The 16,483-nt window shown below is 58.3% G+C and overlaps 1 protein-coding gene across 3 annotated transcripts; it reads left to right on the top strand.

Moving 5' to 3' along the window:
* The first annotated feature begins 5,189 nt into the window (after positions 1–5,189).
* On the top strand, positions 5,190–15,060 carry SLC35D1 (solute carrier family 35 member D1). Of its 3 annotated transcripts, XM_059478284.1 has the most exons (12): positions 5,190–5,397; positions 5,944–5,977; positions 6,055–6,141; positions 6,518–6,585; positions 8,054–8,125; positions 8,771–8,839; positions 9,081–9,183; positions 9,639–9,731; positions 12,120–12,187; positions 12,535–12,613; positions 12,770–12,852; positions 14,572–15,060. In XM_059478284.1, the coding sequence occupies exons 1-12, from the start codon at positions 5,294–5,296 to the stop codon at positions 14,678–14,680; spliced, it is 969 nt and encodes a 322-aa protein (XP_059334267.1). In that variant the 5' UTR covers positions 5,190–5,293; the 3' UTR covers positions 14,681–15,060. The 3 variants fall into 3 exon arrangements, with proteins under 3 accessions (XP_059334267.1, XP_059334268.1, XP_059334269.1); XM_059478286.1 differs by lacking the exon at positions 5,944–5,977 and having other exon boundaries at positions 5,191–5,397; XM_059478285.1 differs by lacking the exons at positions 6,518–6,585; positions 8,054–8,125.
* The last annotated feature ends 1,423 nt before the right edge of the window (positions 15,061–16,483 follow it).

The raw sequence follows: 16,483 nt of genomic DNA, 5'->3' as shown, positions 1-16,483 counted from the left end.
TCAAACCTCAAGTGCCTCCCTATTACCTGACCTACAAAGAGAGGCTGTCACTTCCCAAGTGCCCACGAGCCTGCTGCAAACCAGGGCAAGTGAAAAAATGCATTGGGGTCCTGTGAGAAGGGCTGGGAGCTGTGAATGAGCCCAGCTCTGCCTCCTCTGGAGTCACATTTGTGTTTTTATTCCAGTTTAGAGGCGTTTGCAGACTCCAGAGCGAAAGGAACGAGGCCATTTGGAGATGCTGGGCTTTGAGCTGCTCTCCTGGTGCACTAGGGCTGAGGAAACGGGAATTCAGCAGGAAGGGAGAGGCTGCTCCGCGGTGCCAACCCAAACCCCACGGAACCTTCCCCGGGGCTGTGCCAGGAGGGACAAACAAACGCAGGAGCAGCGGGTGAGGAGCAGCAGGGTGAAATCAGGGGCTGGGAGCCGGGCAATGCTTACCTTGGCAGCGCTCAGGACGTGTGGCACCACCGGGAGAGGGCACAGAGCAGCCGAGTTCCCTCCCGGTGTGAGTCAGTCCTTGGGGAAACCCAGCGTCCCCTCGAGGGGAAGGGAAGGGGCGGGAAGGGGCTCCTCGGCGTCCCGGCAGCGTTTGGGCTCAGCCTGGTGCAGCCGAGCCCATCCCCGGGGCTGCTTTGTGTCCTCGGAGCACGGCAGAGTCCCGGGTGCTCTCAGGGAAAGAGCTTCTCCTGCCGATGGAAACTCCTTAAGGAACGGAGGTGTTGTCACCAGCACTGAGTGTCACCCCTCGGTGGTCGTGCTGTCCCCAGCTGTCGCAGGCAGCGCATTCCCAGCGCGGGGATGCTCCGGGGATGCTCCGGGGATGCTCCGGGGCTCTTCACCCCCGGCTCCCACAGCCCGGCCCGGCGCCTCCTTCCCTCGCCTCCTCAAGAGTTAAACCTCAAAAACAGTGTTAACCTCATTAGACAAGGCAACCACAGGAAACCCCGCACTGCTCCCGCCTCTGCCTCGGGGAGGAAACGTCGGGGAGCAGAATTCACCCCCGGGGAAGGCAGAGCCTCCCCTGCCAGCAAACCCCGGTGCTCCGGGCTTCGCCTGATCCACGGGGATCTTTGTGGTAGGGAGAGCAGGAGCCTGCTGGCTGGTGCGGTTATGTGATGTATATAATGTGTGTAATGTATATAATGTGTTTAATGTATGTAATGTGTATAATGTGTGCCATGTGCCTGTGCGGCAGCAGGATCGGCTGGGTTTGGGTGGTTACACCCCGAGCAGCACTGGGGGGTTCAGGTTCAGTGGGAATTTCAGCTTTGGGATGTCCTGGGAGTGCTCAATGCCCGGGGCACACAGCTGGGGCTGCACGGCCAGCGTGCGCATCTGGAGCCAGCTCGTCTCGTCTGGGCCCAGGTGGAACATCTGGAGCCAGGGCAGCACATCTGGAACTGCACAATGCGGGGGGATGTGGAGCTCTCCCGGCACAGATGAGAGCTGCGGTTCCCGCATTTCCCAGCCCCATCTCCCTCTGCCTGACGCGTCCTTATCCCCTCCCGAGCACCGGGGCTGCAGCTCAGAGCTCCCCGGGCAGCGGGGCCGGGCTCACACCCGGCTCTTCCCGCAGAATCCTCCTTCCCCTGCTCGGGAATCTCAGCTGCTGCCGCCTCCCCCTGAGGCAGCCCCGACTTTCCATCCCCTCGTGTCCGGGGCTCTCTGTGCTCTGCTCGGGTGTCCCTCAGAGCCCGATGGAAACCGAGGCAGGGTCAGGCTGGGTTTGGGCAGGAAATCCTCCCTGTGAGGCCGGGGAGGCCCAGAGCAGCTGCGGCTGCCCTGGGATCCTGCGGCGCCCAGGGCCAGGCAGGGAGATGAAAACAACATTAATGGATCGATGGAACACTTGATTTGTTATTCTTGGTGGGAGCGCTCGGGCAGGGCAGGGAAAGGTCGGGACGGAGCCGGCTCTGCTGCCGGGGGACACGGGGGACACAGATGGGGCACAGGCTCGAACCCTTGTGTCCCTGCTGGCAGCTGCCAGAGGACACTCGGATATTTGATCCTAAAGCTGCCGCGGTGGCACCTGAGCCAGGGCTGAGGACACTGTCCCTTCGGGGCTTTCCTGTCCCCTCGGGGCTCCCCTGTCCCCGCGGCGGGACAGGGACACGCCAGGGACACAGGAATGGGCCTCAGCCCCGCTGGCACGGCGCTCCGGGCACGATTCGGTTCCTCTCCCCACTGGAGCAGCCGCTGTTCCCTTCCCAAGCCCCGGGCTCGCAGCAGGAACAAGGAAGGTGATGCCAATGTCAGAGCTGTGATTTTTGGCTGGGGTAAAAGGGCACCCGAGATACGGGGAGGTTGCTCCCGGACTTTAAATCCCGTTTGTCCTTCCTGTAACCCTGCCAGGGAACAGCCCCTGCTCCTTGCAGCAGCACAGAGGCGAACGGGCCGGGAAAAGCAAAGTTCGGGCAGGGTTGGATTGTCCCTGCCAGGCCCGGCCCAGCGTGCCGGGGCAAGCGAAGCTCCTGACCCGGGGCCACCGAGCCCCACACCCTGCGGAGCCTGCAGGCCCTGGCTGTGCCCAGGCAGGCCCTGGCAGCGGGAAAACGGGGAATAACCCTTCCCAAAAGGGGCTGTAAACACCGCCCTGGCCACCGGCAGGGAACGTCCCGCTGCTGCCTTCGCTCCTCACTTGGGGAGCGATTCCCAAACCAGCCCTGCAGGGGTTTAAAACCGCGTGGATGCACATGGGATAGCGGTGGCCTTGGCTAGATGGGCTTCGAGGGCTTTTCCAACCTAAACGATCCAAGGTTTGATGGAATTGCTGCCGTTTCCAGGCTGAGCTGATCCTTCATTCCCATTCCCACCTCCATTCCTCCCACACCCCCGGAGCAGCTCCCCCGAGGCTGCAGCTCTGTGCCCCCACCCGTGTCCTGTCCCCTCGGGGGCTCCGGGACACCGTGGGGACGGAGCTGTGCCAGGAGGGACCGGGCTGACAGGAAGGGCTCCCGCGGTGACACCGAGGTGTGCGTGTCACCCCTGTGCCCCCACAGACACCGCGGTGTGCGTGTCACCCCTGTGCCCCACACCGAGGTGTGCGTGTCACCCCTGTGCCCCCACAGACACCGCGGTGTGCGTGTCACCCCTGTGCCCCCACAGACACCGAGGTGTGCGTGTCACCCCTGTCCCCACACCGAGGTGTGCGTGTCACCCCTGTCCCCCCACAGACACCGAGGTGTGCGTGTCACCCCTGTGCCCCCCACAGACACCGAGGTGTGCGTGTCACCCCTGTCCCCCCACAGACACCGCGGTGTGCGTGTCACCCCTGTGCCCCCACAGACACCGCGGTGTGCGTGTCACCTCTGTCCCCCCCACAGACACCGCGGTGTGCGTGTCACCCCTGTCCCCCCACAGACACCGCGGTGTGCGTGTCACCCCTGTCCCTCACAGACCCCGAGGTGTGCGTGTCACCCCTGTCCCCCCACAGACACCGCGGTGTGCGTGTCACCCCTGTCCCCCCACAGACACCGAGGTGTGCGTGTCACCCCTGTCCCCCAGCCCTCAATCTGCTCGCTGTGCCCCGCAGGGCGGGGGCGGTTTTGTGCTCCGAGCCGCCTTGTTTTGGGATTTTTCCACTTGGCAGAGCATGGCCCGGAGGGGGAGATTTAATCTCCGCAAGGGAAGGGCCGGTGCCAAAACGCTGCGTGCGGGGTGAGCCGAGGGCAGCACCCGGCAGGGCGCAGGGCCCGGGGCCGCCGTGCCAGGGACAGCGGTGCCAGCTCGGCTCTGACCCCCGGCCGTGCCCCGGGGAGGCCGGAGGGGGCCTGTGCTCTGCCCGCACGGGGGACACGCGTCTGGTGTCCCCTTGTCCCTGCAGTGTCCCCAGGCAGTGCCACCCCATGTGTGAGCTCACCCAGCCCCCTTCCCTGCTCGTGCCCCCGTGCCAGACCCGGGGGTTCCCCTCACCGATGCTGCCCACCCCACACCCCCTGCGATGCCCCCCTTGCTGCGCCCCCGCACCAGCCCCGTCCCACCCCATCAGTGCCCCCAAACCCGTCCCTGTGCCATGCCCACCCCTCCCCGCAGTGTCCCCAAACCCGTCCCCGTGCCATGCCCACCCCTCCCCGCAGTGTCCCCAAACCCGTCCCCGTGCCATGCCCACCCCAGGCAGAATCCCCCCCGTCCCAACCCCCCGTTCTATCCCAGCCCCCATCACATCCTCCCCCTATCAATGCCCCCATGCCAGCCCCTGTGCCACCTCCCCAGCAATGTCCTCTGTGCCACCGTCGCACCCCATTATTGTCCCCCATCCCAACCCTCTGTGCGCTGTCCCACATCACTGTCCCCCAAGCCCTGTGTGATGTCCCCATCAGTGTCCTCGTCCCTGTGCCATGTCCCTATCCCTGTCCCTATCCCTGTCCCCGCCGTGCCATGTCCCCGCCCCTGTGCCGTGTCCCCATCCCTGTCCCCCCCGTGCGATGTCACCCATCCCTGTCCCCTCGTGTGCCATGTCCCCTATCCCTGTCCCCATCCCCATCCCCGTTCCCATCTCTATCCCTGTGCCATGTCCTTATCCCTGTTCCTATCCCCACCACTATCCCTATCCCTGTCCCCATCTCCCCATTCCCATCTCCCCATCCCTGTCTCCCAATCCTGTGCGATGTCCCCATCCCTGTCCCCAGTGCAGTATTCCCGTCCTTGTCCCCATCCCCTCCCCTGTATCATATCCCCAACCCTGTTCCCCCCCGGGCCGTGTCCCCATCCCTGTTCCCACCTCTGTCCCCATCTCCGCATCACTGTCCCATCGCCTGTACCCCGTCCCCATCCCTGCCCCTGCCCCATGCCATCTCCCCATCCCTGTCCCCACCCCCGTCCCCCCCTTGTACCATGTCCCCCTCCGTGCCCGGTGTCCCAGGCCCCTCCCCGTTCCCTCCCGTTCTCTCCCGGTCCCTCCCGGTCTCTCCCGTTCTCTCCCGTTCCCTCTCGTTCTCTCCCGTTCCCCCCGGTCCCTCCCGTTTTCTCCCGTTCCCTCCCCGTTCCCTCCTGTTCCCTGCCGTTCCCTCCCCGTTCTCTCCCGTTCTCTCCCGGTCCCTCCCGTTCCCCCCGGTCCTTCCCGGTCCCTCCCCGTTCCCTCCCCGTTCCCCCCGTTCCCTCCCGTTCCCGCCCCGGTCCCTCCCGTCCGCCCCGGTCCCTCCCCGCGCCTGCGCGCTGCCGCCGCTCTGGCCCCGCCCCAGCCATGTCGGAGCCGCGCAGACGCCCCGGGGCCGCGGCCGGGGGGGGGCCCGAGGGGGCGGCCGAGGGGGGAGCCCCCGCCGGAGCCCCCGCGCCCGGCGATGCGGAGCGGGGCATGGCGGCCCCGCCGCTCTGCCTGCGCCTGCTGGCCGCCGCCTTCTACGGCCTCAGCTCCTTCCTCATCGTCGTCGTCAACAAGAGCGTCCTCACCTCCTACGGGTACGGCCGCGCCGCCGGGACCCCCCCCCCTCCCCGGGAGCGGGAATTCCCTCCTCGATCGGGACCTCCCAGTCTGGGATCGGGGATACCCCCGGGATCGGGACCCCCCAGTCTGGGATCGGGGATACCCCCGGGATCGGGACCCCCCAGTCTGGGATCGGGGATACCCCCGGGATCGGGACCCCCCACCCTGGGATCGGGGATACCCCCGGGATCGGAAATCTCCCCGGGAATGGGACCCCGACCCCCCACCCTGGGATCGGGGCACCCCCGGCCCGGGATCGGGAATCCCCCCGGGGTCGGCGTGGGGACCCCCGCGGGATGGGGACCGGGACCCCGCCATTCACTCCGCTCCCTGCGCTCGGGTCCCCCCCGTGTCCCCCCCTGCCCCGGGTCCTTCCCAGCCCTTGCCCCCGCACCCCGCTTTGGGGCTGCCGCTCCCCGACCCCGTCCTGTCCCCTCGCCGACGCCGGTGTCCCCTTGCGGTGTCCCCACGGCCGTGGGGCCGTGTGCGGGACCCCCCTGATCCGCGCTCTCCTCCCGCAGGTTCCCGTCCTCGCTGTGCGTGGGGCTGGGCCAGGTGAGTGGGACCCCGCGGTGTCCCCGCACGCCGTGTTCGGGCGTTGGGGGCCGTGGGTGACCCCTGCTCTCTTGCAGATGGTGGCCACGGTGGCCGTGCTCTGGGCCGGGAAGGCGCTGCGGGTGGTCAAGTTCCCTGACCTGGACAGACACATCCCCCGGCGGGTGAGACCCCTCCCCGGCACCCCAATCCCCTTCCCAAGCACCCAAATCCCCTCCCCAGCACCCAGATCCCCCTCCCTGGCACCCCAATCCCCTCCCCAGCACCCAAATCCCCTCCCCGGGCTCCTTTCCCCATCGCCGGGGTCCCTGTCCCACAGGGGCTCTTTGGGATGCCCGTGCCCGTTCCGGGGATCCTGGAGCTCCGGACGCGTGTGAGTGTGAGTGTGTGTGTGTGTGTGTGTGTGTGAGTGTGTATGTGTGTGTGTGTGAAGGTTTCCATGGCGGGTGGGAACAATTCCGTTCTATTTTCATCCCCCGAGGCGGCTCGGGGAGCTCCCGGCTCGCTCCCACAGCCTCCTTTCCTTCCTCTCCTTTCCAGACATTTCCTCTACCTCTCCTGTACTTCGGGAACCAGATCACAGGACTGTTCAGCACACAGAAGCTGAAGTAGGGATGGGTTTCCCGCCCGGGGGTTTCGCGCTTCCTCGGGGCTTTCCGGGGTTGCCGGGGAGCCCAGCGGGCCCTGCGGGTGACGGGGCCGGAGCCGCTCGGGGCCCTGCGCTTCCCTCCCTCCCTCCCTCCCTTCCTTCCCTCCCTCCCTGCCCACGCCGGGATGTGCCACGTGCGTGTTCCCAAACGCTCCCCGCGGGCAGGGAGGGACACGGGGCTGGCCCTAACCACGGGCTGAGGGCTGGGGGTGTCCCTGGGGGCCCCATCCCTGCAGGCTCGGATCTATGGGGTGTGGGAGCTGTGCCATTCCCATAAGGGAATTCCCCACTAAGGACAGGGGCCAAGCCCATAGCCCTGCTCTGATCCTGTATCCCTGCTCCAGTCCCCTATCCGTGTCCTGATCCCATGTCCCTGCTCTGATCCCATATCCCTGCTCTGTTTGGGATCCAGTATTCCTGCTCTGATCCCATGTCCCTATTCTGATCTCATATCCCTATTCTAGTCCCATATCCCTGCTCCAATCCCATAGCCCTGTTCTGGTCCCGTGTCCCTATTCTGATCTCACACCCTTATTCTGATCCGGTAGCCCTGCTCTGATCCCGTATCCTGATTCTGATCCCATATCCCTGCTCCTGTCCCATATCCCTGCTCCCATCCCATATCCCTGCTCCCATCCCATATCCCTGCTCCCATCCCATATCCTGATTCTAATCCCATATCCTGATTCTAATCCCATATCCCTGCTCCCATCCCACATACCTATTCTGATCCCGTATCCCTGCTCCCATCCCGTATCCCTGCTCCCATCCCGTATCCCTGCTCCCATCCCGTATCCCTGCTCCCAGCCCATATCCTGATTCTAATCCCATATCCCTGCTCCCATCCCACATCCCTATTCTGATCCCATATCCCTATCCTGATCCCATATCCCTGCTCCCATCCCATATCCCTGCTCCCATCCCATATCCTGATTCTAATCCCATATCCCTGCTCCCATCCCACATCCCTATTCTGATCCCATATCCCTATCCTGATCCCATATCCCTGCTCCCATCCCATATCCCTGCTCCCATCCCATATCCTGATTCTAATCCCATATCCCTGCTCCCATCCCACATCCCTATTCTGATCCCATATCCCTGCTCCCATCCCGTATCCCTGCTCCCATCCCATATCCCTGCTCCCATCCCATATCCTGATTCTAATCCCATATCCCTGCTCCCATCCCACATCCCTATTCTGATCCCATATCCCTGCTCCCATCCCGTATCCCTGCTCCCATCCCATATCCCTGCTCCCATCCCATATCCTGATTCTAATCCCGTATCCCTGCTCCCATCCCATATCCCTATCCTCATCCCATATCCCTGCTCCCATCCCTTATCCCTGTTCCCATCCCATACCCCCGCTCAGTTTGGGGCGCAGGGAAGGGGGCACAGCCCCTCAGCGCTGCCCTTCCCCGCAGCCTGCCCATGTTCACGGTGCTGCGGAGGTTTTCCATCCTGTTCACGATGTTTGCCGAGGGATTCCTGCTCAAGTGAGTGCTGGGGCCGGGCTGGGTTTGGCTCTGGGAGGAAGGGGCGGGTTTGGAGCTGCCGGATCCATCCCACCCCATCCCACCCCATCCCACCCCATCCCACCCCATCCCACCCCATCCCACCCCATCCCATCCCACCCCATCCCATCCCATCCCACCCCATCCCATCTCATAGATCCCATCCCATCCCATCCCATCCCACCCCATCCCATCCCATCCCATCCCATCCCATCCCATCCCATCCCATCCCACCCCATCCCATCCCATCCCGGGGGAGCTGGCAGAGAGGTCTGTGCTGCTGTGGCTCCCCTGGGGGAGGTGTGGGGTGCTGTGCCAGCCCCAGCTCCTGCAGGGAGCCCAGAGCCCCTGGGCAGGGCTGGAGCTGCTCCGTGCCCGGCTGAGCCCGCCCTGCCCTGCCCTGCCCCAGGCAGAGCTGCAGCTCCTCCAGGCTCAGTTCTTTATCCTCTAAAGAATCACAGAGATAATTGTCTAAAATGTCTTCACTCACAGCTCCTGCAGGGCTTGGGTTGGGGGTGGTTTGGGGTTGGTTTGGGGTTTTCCCCCCTTTCCTCAGGAAGAGAAGCTGCTCCCTGCTCCGGGCATTGCCAAGGCCTGATGCCAGGTCCTGCTGCCTGTGTTTTGCAGGAAGAAGTTTTCCTGGAGCATTCAGATGACGGTGTTTGCCATGATCTTTGGTGCATTTGTGGCTGCCAGGTGAGCCGTCCCCGTTCCCGTACGCAGTGCAGTTCCCTGGAGTGTCCCAGGAGCAGAGGGATTCCACACTGACCTTGCCCCCTGCCAGACGTGCTCTCCAGTAGGAAAGAATGTTTTCCTGACCCAAATCCCACCCCCTCCTGCCATCATGAACTTTTCCTGGCTCCACAGAGGGTGGAGGGACCCTTCCAGCGCTGGCCCTGCCCAGCCAGAGCTTTAACTCCCGATTTTCCCTTCCCAGTGCTGACTTGGCATTCGACCTGGAGGGATACATTTTTATCCTCATCAACGACGCCTTAACAGCTGCAAACGGTGCCTACGTGAAACAGAAGCTGGATTCCAAGGTGGGATGAGCTCTGGCTTCCTCTGGGATGTTGGGATTTTGGTTTCTGTGAGGGCAGAGGGGGAGGCTCAGCCATCCCATTCCCAAAATCTGTCCAGAGCTGCAGAGGGGCTGGGGACAAGGCCTGGAGGGACGGGACACAGGGAATGGCTGGAAGTGAAAGAAGGTAGATTGAGATATTGGGATGTTGGGAAGGAATTCCTGGCTGGGATGGAATTCCCAGATTTGCTGTGGCTGCCCCTGGATCCCTGCAGTGCCCAAGGCCAGGCTGGACGTTGGGATGGTGGAAGGTCCCTGCCCTTGGGACTGGATGAGCTTTAAGGTCCCTCCCAGCCCACACCAGCCTGGAATTCCATGAGATGTGAGAATTCCCAGCTGGGTTCAGCTCCAGGCCCAGTGGCAGTGTGAGCAGGAATTTCTGTTCCCACTCCGACTCTTGGGTGTTCCCATTTCCAGGAGCTGGGGAAGTACGGCCTGCTCTACTACAATGCACTCTTCATGATCCTGCCCACCCTGGCCATTGCCTACATCACTGGAGATGCACAGAAGGTAGGACAGCCATCCCAAAATCCACCCCAAATCCATCCCAAATCCATCCCAGACCCCATGGGTTCTGTGGCACACTGTCACATGGAGGAGCTGGGGAAGGGGGTGCCCCAAAACCACCCCAGCAGAAAGGAGCCACAGCTTCAACGTTGGACCCAAACCCACAGAGTTGCTCCATTCAGGCACTTTTGTAATGCCTGAGGAATGGGGAAGTGGAGAGCAAGGAGAAAACCCAAATATTATTTAAAGAAGCTGAGTAATTTTAGAATCAATGAGTTTATTCAAACTTTCTTTTTTTCCTGTCCTTCCCCTCTCGCCGGGGCAGTTTTGTGGAGTTGCTGTGTGGGTTGGCTTTGCTTGTGGTGATCCTGGAGATGATAATAATATTAATAATAGTAATAAATAAATAAAATAATAATAGTATTAATAATAGTAACAACAATAATAGCATAATAACAACAACAACAATAATAATAGCGGCTATGGTTCTGAATACATGAAATTATTCTTTATTTTTACTATTATTATAATTATCTACCTGTGGTCCTGTATACTTGAAATTATTAATTATTATTATTATTACTACTATTACTATTATAGTTATTATAATTATTACCATTATTATTATCATCATTATTATTATTAATTGTTTTTGTTGTTGTTGCACTCACTGATGTGCAGCTGGCTCTCCTGAGCAGCAAATTCCTTTTTCCTGTCTGTTTTTTGGGGATCTCCTCCACGTGCAGGGAATTCAGCTGAATCCTCTCCCCCAAAGGCTGGAGGTGTTGCCCACCCTGGGGGTGGCCCTGCCACCCCCCCTGTCCCCCAGCCTGGTGGCTTTGTCCTCGTTAGGAGCTTAAAGCCCGGGGATAACGAGCTGGGCTTAGCAGGGACGGCAGGAGGGTGAAGGTGGCTCAGCCCTGCCCTCTCCCAGGGCTGGATTTGGGATCAAAGTGCTCATTTAGGAGCAGGAGCTGGGCCTGGGCAGGAAAACGGGGCTGTGAGCAGCCTCTGTTCAGCCCGGGGAGAGAAATGGCTTTTTGAAATTTGCTTTTCCCCTGAATAAACTCCTTTCTGGGCTGCACAAAGATGTGCTGTGTGCCGGGGCTGCTGCCAGGAAACTGCAGCCCCAGGAACCCCTGGGGAGGGCTGGGGAGGGCGGCTGGGCCCCTCCTGTGCCTCTGGCTCTGGGAATTCCTGTGCTTGCTCTGGAGGAGCCCAGGTAACACATCCTGCTCTGGGCAGGATTCCTGGGCAGAGGGCGTGCAGGAGCTGCAGAGGGGCCCCCGGGGCTGGCATTTGGTGTCCCTGGGGAAAGGGCATCCCCAGGTGCCAGGCAGGAGCCCTGGGTGCCCTGGCATCCCCTGCCCAGCTGGGAGGGGGTGAGGGAGGCAGCTCCTGCCCTGTGGCTGAGCTGGAGCAGGTGAGATTCCACCTGGATTTTGGGCTGTCTCCAAGGCTGGAGGCTCCCCCATTTCGCTGGGCAAGCTTTGCCCCTCTCCAAGTGCTGCAGCCACCCAGAGGGACCTCCCTGGGTGTCCCTGTGTGCCCCTAGGTGCTCCTGGCTCTGGGATCCTGTCCCTGGGTGCCCCTGTGTGTCCCCTGTGTGTCCTTGGGTGTCCCTGTGTGTCCCTGGCTCTGGGATCCTGTCCCTGGGTGCCCCTGGGTGTCCCTGTGTGTCCCTGTGTGTCCCTGTGTGTCCCTGGCTCTGGGATCCTGTCCCTGGGTGTCCCTGGGTGTCCCTGTGTGTCCCCTGGGTGTCCCTGGGTGCCCCTGGCTCTGGGATCCTGTCCCTGGGTGCCCCTGTGTGTCCTTGGGTGTCCCTGTGTGCCCCTGGCTCTGGGATCCTGTCCCTGTGTGTCCCCTGGGTGTCCCTGGGTGTCCCTGTGTGCTCCTGGCTCTGGGATCCTGTCCCTGGGCACCTTGGGCAGAGCCTGGCTCCTGGGTGACACCCTGAGTGTCCTCAGGGATGCTCCAGTCCCTGGTGGCCCCTCTGGGCTCTCTGTGGCGCAGGATCCAGCCCTGCAGATGCTCCCCAAAGCCCGGAGGCCCAGGGAAAAGCCCTGCCCTGAAATCCAGGCTGCCTCAGCAGCATCCCCAGGTCACAGCTCCCTTGGGATGGGAGTTGTGGTTGGCAGGGAGTGGGAGCCAAAATGATCCAATTTGGCTGGGAGAGGCCTCTCCTGAGCCCTCTGGCTTGTCACACTCCTGCCCTGCCCTTTCCAGAGGGAATGAGCTGAGAGCTGAGCCTGGAGGTGCTGCCAGAGCCTTGGGGTGTCATTCCAGGGTTGGTTTTTCCTGCTGTGGGGTGACAGCAGTGCTGGGGGTGCTCCTTGTCCTGCTGGCAGTGGTGTGGGTGCCAAGGCTCTGAACCCAGGCGCTGTTCTGCAGGCAGTGGAGTACCAGGGCTGGGCAGACACCTTCTTCCTCGTGCAGTTCACGCTCTCCTGCGTGATGGGGTAAGCATGGGCTGCTGGGCTGGGGCAGGGAAGGCACCTCCATCCCAGAAATGGGGATTCTGGCGCCCTGGTGTTACTGAAAACCGTCACAAACCCTCGGTCCTGCTGGGAGACCATTCCTGGGAGATCTGGTGGGTGGGGATTATCTCCCACCCTCCTCCAGTGCAGGTGTGGCTGAAAAAGTGGGAACAAAGGGTGGGAATGGATCCTGAATCCTGGAGTGCTTTGGGCTGGGGGGCACCTCAGGCTCCCCTCATTCCCTGGGGGGCAGGGACCCCTCCCCAGGCCGGGCTGGGGGGACCAGGTGGTTCCAAGGGGCTGTCCCTGATGGTGGCTCCTTTCCATAGGTTTATTCTGATGTATTCCACGGTTCTTTGCACTCAGTACAACTCTGCTCTTACAACTACAATAGTTGGCTGCATAAAGGTGGGTGGCATTCCCCAAAAAGCCCCTCAGCCATCCCTTGGGAATTGTGTTAACCCCTCATGTTCCACCCCCTGTGTTCCCTTTCCCATAAATTCCATTTTCCATACAATTCCCTTGTCTCAGGCTGTTTGTTCCTCCCATCTTGTTCCTTTGCAGAATATTTTAATAACCTATATTGGGATGTTTTTTGGAGGAGATTATATTTTTACATGGATGAACTTCATTGGTCTAAATATCAGGTAAGAGCAGAGGTTCATTTATGACTTGTAACTGAAAACTGGGGTGAAACTGAAACTATTTGACACATTTAATGGATTTCCCCCCCCAAAAAAACCCCCATGGTTTTGGGCTTTTGTACTTGGTTTTTTTTGTGCTTGTGCTTGGGTTTTGTGCTTTGTGCTTCGGTTTTGTGGGATGTTCCCAAACTTGGTTTGTTTTAAAGCCAGGAGAATCCACAGGGGTATTGTAGCAGGAAAATCGAGTTTTCCCTGAGTTACCAAGCAGAGTCATGGAATTAAGGCAGCAAAAGAAGAATTTTGGGGATTATTTCATTTGCATTATTATTTTTTGGGGCGATTATTTCAAGTTAAAGAATTTGGGGATTATTTCTTATTATTCTTATTATTTCTTACTATTCTTATTATTATTTGGGGATCCATCTTATTATTCTTCTTATTATTTGGGGATACATCTTATTATTCTTATTAGTATTTGGAGATTCGTCTTATTATTCTTATTATTATTTGGGGATTCATCTTATTATTCTTATTATTATTTGAGGATCCATCTTATTATTATTATTTGGGGATTCATCTTATTATTCTTATCATTATTTGAGGATCCATCTTATTATTATTATTTGGGGATTCATCTTATTATTCTTATTAGTATTTGGAGGTTCATGTTATTATTCTTATTATTATTTGAGGATCCATCTTATTATTCTTATCATTATTTGGGGATCCACCTTATTATTCTTATCATTATTTGGGGGTTCATCTTATTATTCTTATTATTTGGGGATCCATCTTATTAGTATTATTTGGGGATTCATCTTATTATTCTTATTATTTGAGGATCCATCTTATTATTAGTATTTGGGGGTTCATCTTATTATTCTTATTATTATTTGATGATCCATCTTATTATTATTGTTTGGGGGTTCATCTTATTATTCTTATTAGTATTTGGGGGTTCATCTTATTATTCTTATTATTATTTGAGGATCCATCTTATTATTCTTATCATTATTTGGGGATCCATCTTATTATTCTTATAATTATTTGGGGGTTCATCTTATTAGTATTATTTGGGGATTCATCTTATTATTCTTATTATTATTTGAGGATCCATCTTATTATTAGTATTTGGGGGTTCATCTTATTATTTTTATTATTATTTGAGGATCCATCTTATTATTTGGGGGTTCATCTTATTATTCTTATTAGTATTTGGGGGTTCATCTTATTATTATTATTATTTGGGGGTTCATCTTATTATTCTTATTATTTGGGGATCCATCTTATTAGTATTATTTGGGGATTCATCTTATTATTCTTATTATTATTTGAGGATCCATCTTATTATTATTATTTGGGGATTCATCTTATTATTCTTATTAGTATTTGGGGGTTCATCTTATTATTCTTCTTCTTATTTGAGGATCCATCTTATTATTATTATTTGGGGATTCACCTTATTATTCTTATTAGTATTTGGGGGTTCATCTCATTATTCTTATTATCGGAAAATACAATATTGGGCAGTATCTCCTTTCTGGGCTGTGTGGTGGGAGTCTGTCCTGGCCTTTGGGGTGGCACAGATGCGGAATGACGCAGAGCTGTGGCTTTGGGAGGGAAGCTGGGGGTTCTGCTGGAGCTCTGCCTTTCCCCGGGGTGTGTTTGATCGCCGTGAGTTTCCCGGAGCTGTTCCCCACGTTCTCCCCGCACCTCCTGCAGTATTGCCGGGAGCCTGGTGTACTCGTACATCACCTTCACGGAGGAGCAGCTGAGCAAGGAGCCGGAGGCCGGCGCCAAGCTGGACCTGCGGGGCAAGAGCTCGGTGTGAGCGGGGCCGAGCCCAGCGCTCCTCGTGCCGGCCTGATGCGGGCAGGGAGCCCGGGCTGCTCTCGGTTAGCGCGGCTGAGATTGCCGCCTTCCTTCACAGATCCTCGGCAACGCCCGCCCAGCCTGCGCGGGGAACGAGGAGCCTAATTGAGCCTGATTAACGGGAGGAATTAACGGGTTTCTAATCAAGGCGGGGCTGGCAGTGGAGATGGGCACGGGCAGGGCTGGCAGCTCTGCCCCGGGGTGTGCCAGGGTGTCCCTGACGGGATCTGCTCCCTGGGATGCTGGATCTGCTCCCTGGGATCTGGATCTGCTCCCTGGGGTCCTGGATCTGCTCTCTGGGATCTGGATCTGCTCCTTGGGGTCCTGGATCTGCTCCCTGGGATCTGGATCTGCTCCCTGGGATCCTGGGTCTGCTCCTTGGGGTCCTGGATCTGCTCCCTGGGATCTGGATCTGCTCCCTGGGATGCTGGATCTGCTTCTTGGGGTCCTGGATCTGCTCCCTGGGATCTGGATCTGCTCCTTGGGGTCCTGGATCTGCTCCCTGGGATCCTGGGTCTGCTCCTTGGGGTCCTGGATCTGCTCCCTGGGATGCTGGATCTGCTCCTTGGGGTCCTGGATCTGCTCCCTGGGATCTGGATCTGCTCCCTGGGATTGTGGATCTGCTCCTTGGGGTCGTGGATCTGCTCCCTGGGATCTGGATCTGCTCCCTGGGATTGTGGATCTGCTCCTTGGGGTCCTGGATCTGCTCCCTGGGATCTGGATCTGCTCCCTGGGATCTGGATCTGCTCCCTGGGATCGTGGATCTGCTCCTTGGGGTCCTGGATCTGCTCCCTGGGATCTGGATCTGCTCCCTGGGATCTGGATCTGCTCCCTGGGATTGTGGATCTGCTCCCTGGGATGCTGGATCTGCTCCCTGGGATGCTGGATCTGCTCCCTGGGATCTGGATCTGCTCCTTGGGGTCCTGGATCTGCTCCTTGGGGTCCTGGATCTGCTGATCCCAGTGGGCTGGGAGCTGGGGCTGGGAGCTGGGGCTGGCTCTGTGCCCAGCCTGCTCCCTCTGGAACAGGGCAATGCCCTGGGAGCTGCTCCTGGGCTGGGCCAAGACCTCCGGGGTGAATGTTCACTGCTCTCTGGACTGAATTTAAGCTGTTTTCAGTTGGTTTTCTGTTTGTTTGGCCCATTAACCCACTTTCCAAGCTGGGTTTTCCCTCCTGGCTCTGTCAGAGCCCTGCATCCACCTCAGTCTCTCTGAGGTTGGTGACATTCCCAGCAGGAAGGGTTTTCCTGCCCTGCTGAGCTCTGCAGCCTCCCTTGGATCCAGCGTGGCTTTGGGAAAGCTGCTGCCTCACTGGGAGCATCCCAGGGAGGAGCTGCTGGGGTCACAGGAGAGCCAAGGTGGCACAACTGGCACAGCACATCAGGGAATCGCAGGGGCTGCAGCTCCCACCCCTGGAAGAGGCACAAGGACTTAAATCTTCTTTTTGGCAAGGGGGCCCCATAATTCTTGTTTTCTATGGAATGAATCACTCTGAGTTTGTGACCCACTAAAAGAATGGAACTGTAGAACATTGGGCAGTGTTCAGTGAGTTTTAAAGGTTGTCTTACCCAGCACCTCTTTCCAGGTTGTCTTTCGGTTTTAAAAGAATTGTTTTTAAGCTTGGTTAAAAAAAATTTTAGTAAAATAACGTATTTAGAGATTTTTGTACCCTAACAGCTTCTCTAGAAACTGACAGTGGGATTTTCTAGGAGATACTTGCTTAAGCTGAACTGCTGTTGGGCAAAGCTGAATTTGCTGGAATT

This window comes from Ammospiza nelsoni, chromosome 9 (genome assembly GCF_027579445.1).
Source record: "Ammospiza nelsoni isolate bAmmNel1 chromosome 9, bAmmNel1.pri, whole genome shotgun sequence".
In the NCBI taxonomy this organism is placed as follows: Eukaryota; Metazoa; Chordata; class Aves; order Passeriformes; family Passerellidae; genus Ammospiza; species Ammospiza nelsoni.
The sequence above is the reverse complement of the archived record's forward strand: the minus strand, read 5'-3'. Positions and strand labels throughout refer to the sequence as shown.

What these genes read in the sequence shown, in the direction of transcription:
- SLC35D1 (XM_059478284.1), top strand. Translation starts at nt 5,294, where the DNA reads ATGGCGGCCCCGCCGCTCTGCCTGCGCCTGCTGGCCGCCGCCTTCTAC. An exon ending in TGTGCGTGGGGCTGGGCCAG is followed by an intron (nt 5,978 to 6,054) that starts GTGAGTGGGACC and finishes GCTCTCTTGCAG; the next exon opens with ATGGTGGCCACGGTGGCCGT. An exon ending in TTCATTGGTCTAAATATCAG is followed by an intron (nt 12,853 to 14,571) that starts GTAAGAGCAGAG and finishes CACCTCCTGCAG; the next exon opens with TATTGCCGGGAGCCTGGTGT.